Source organism: Hippocampus comes, unplaced genomic scaffold (genome assembly GCF_001891065.2).
Source record: "Hippocampus comes isolate QL1 unplaced genomic scaffold, H_comes_QL1_v1.1 scaffold55, whole genome shotgun sequence".
Classification (NCBI taxonomy): domain Eukaryota; kingdom Metazoa; phylum Chordata; class Actinopteri; order Syngnathiformes; family Syngnathidae; genus Hippocampus; species Hippocampus comes.
In genome coordinates, this window is record NW_017806170.1 from 689880 (window position 1) to 691225 (window position 1346).

At 47.3% G+C, this 1346-nt stretch overlaps 1 protein-coding gene across 2 annotated transcripts in view; it reads left to right on the forward strand.

The window, feature by feature from the left end:
- cicb (capicua transcriptional repressor b) overlaps positions 1-1346 on the forward strand; it is a 39201-nt gene that overhangs the window by 33939 nt on the left and 3916 nt on the right. For both annotated transcript variants that reach the window (XM_019896061.1, XM_019896062.1), the window contains exon 14: positions 260-465. In XM_019896061.1, coding sequence (XP_019751620.1) covers positions 260-465 — 206 coding nt within the window. The remainder of the gene's footprint in view (positions 1-259; positions 466-1346) is intronic.

Below are 1346 nucleotides of genomic sequence, written 5' to 3' on the forward strand. Positions count from 1 at the left end.
GTACAGCAGGGGCGCTGCTGTGGCGGAGCTGCTCTATTCTGGATACGTTAGTCATGCTCCTGGTGGCCCCTGCGCTGCCTCGGCCGTCCACCCCCACACGCTACCTCTCAGCTACACACCCACACGTGTAACACGACGCATCCTCTGCACAACTTCTGCTTTTGTTCTCTGACCAAGCTTCCTTCCTGTATCTGTCACATTGTTCAACCCAGTCACCCCGTCGACATTTTCCACTAAAACAGTCCTTTCAACTCCGCAGGATCACCTATGTGCAGTCCACTCCCGGGGTGCCATCCTCTCTGCCCTTGGTGCCCACGTCAGCGGCCTCCTCGTCCTCGTCTTCCTGCACCTCCCAGCAAGCGCTGCCGATACCCGGCTCAGCATACGTGCCACCTCCCCTGGCGACCCTTGGCTTCACCACCATCCCGCCGCCTGGCCAGACGTTGGTTCAGCCACTGATCGCTGGTCAGTGCAGCAGAGAGTTGCATCATTTTATTTATTACTTTCAAAATACGGTGATCCTTCGCCGTTCAGTTTTTGCAACTTCTCTGCACGTAGAGATTTTTCAATCGTACGCTATGTCACAGGATTTTGTTGTCGTTGTTTTCCCACACGGGCTGTCACTAAAGAGCAACAACCGCAAGCCCGAAGGAAAAAGTGCATAAAAGACAGAGAATCTCCCAAGATTGGGATCATTTCACGCTTAACAAAAGAAGCTGATGTGCAAAGTGCCTCTTGCAAAGTACAACTGACTTCAACTACACAAGTGCACGACTATGACCAAGTGAACTTCATTAGAATGTTTAATCTAGCCTACCATTGCTAGTTACCATGATTTGTAATCCGTCTTCCCGTGGTCAAGGACACAGTTGCCGGTGCACTTTTAATCATTTTATTGAACAAATGGTAAAATACAGTAAACACAAGCACGTTTTTAGATGGCGTCAATCGATGCTGTCACTCAAAATGTATCGTGGCTAACCGCTGGAGCTGTTGCCATTTTAATGACCTGTCGTTCAATGACAAAAAGCATTTGTGGCTTTTGAAAACATAATGCAGTTTGAAAGTTAACACAAGTGCTTCAAGAAAAGAAACTAAAAAAAAATAAAAAATTCTTGACACTAATATGCTCTAAGCGCCCCCAAAAGTCGAAACTCAACATTCTGATGAATATTGTTTGTGAATTATGATTCAGCAGCCATTGAGGGCGGCCATTTTTCCACTTGCTGTCGACTCAAAATGACTCAGTTAAGGACCAATCCCACCGCTCGACTATTTTATGAGTAATTTCAATCAGAATACCGTATTTAAACGGGGGGGGGGGGGGCCTCAAACATACCCGCCAA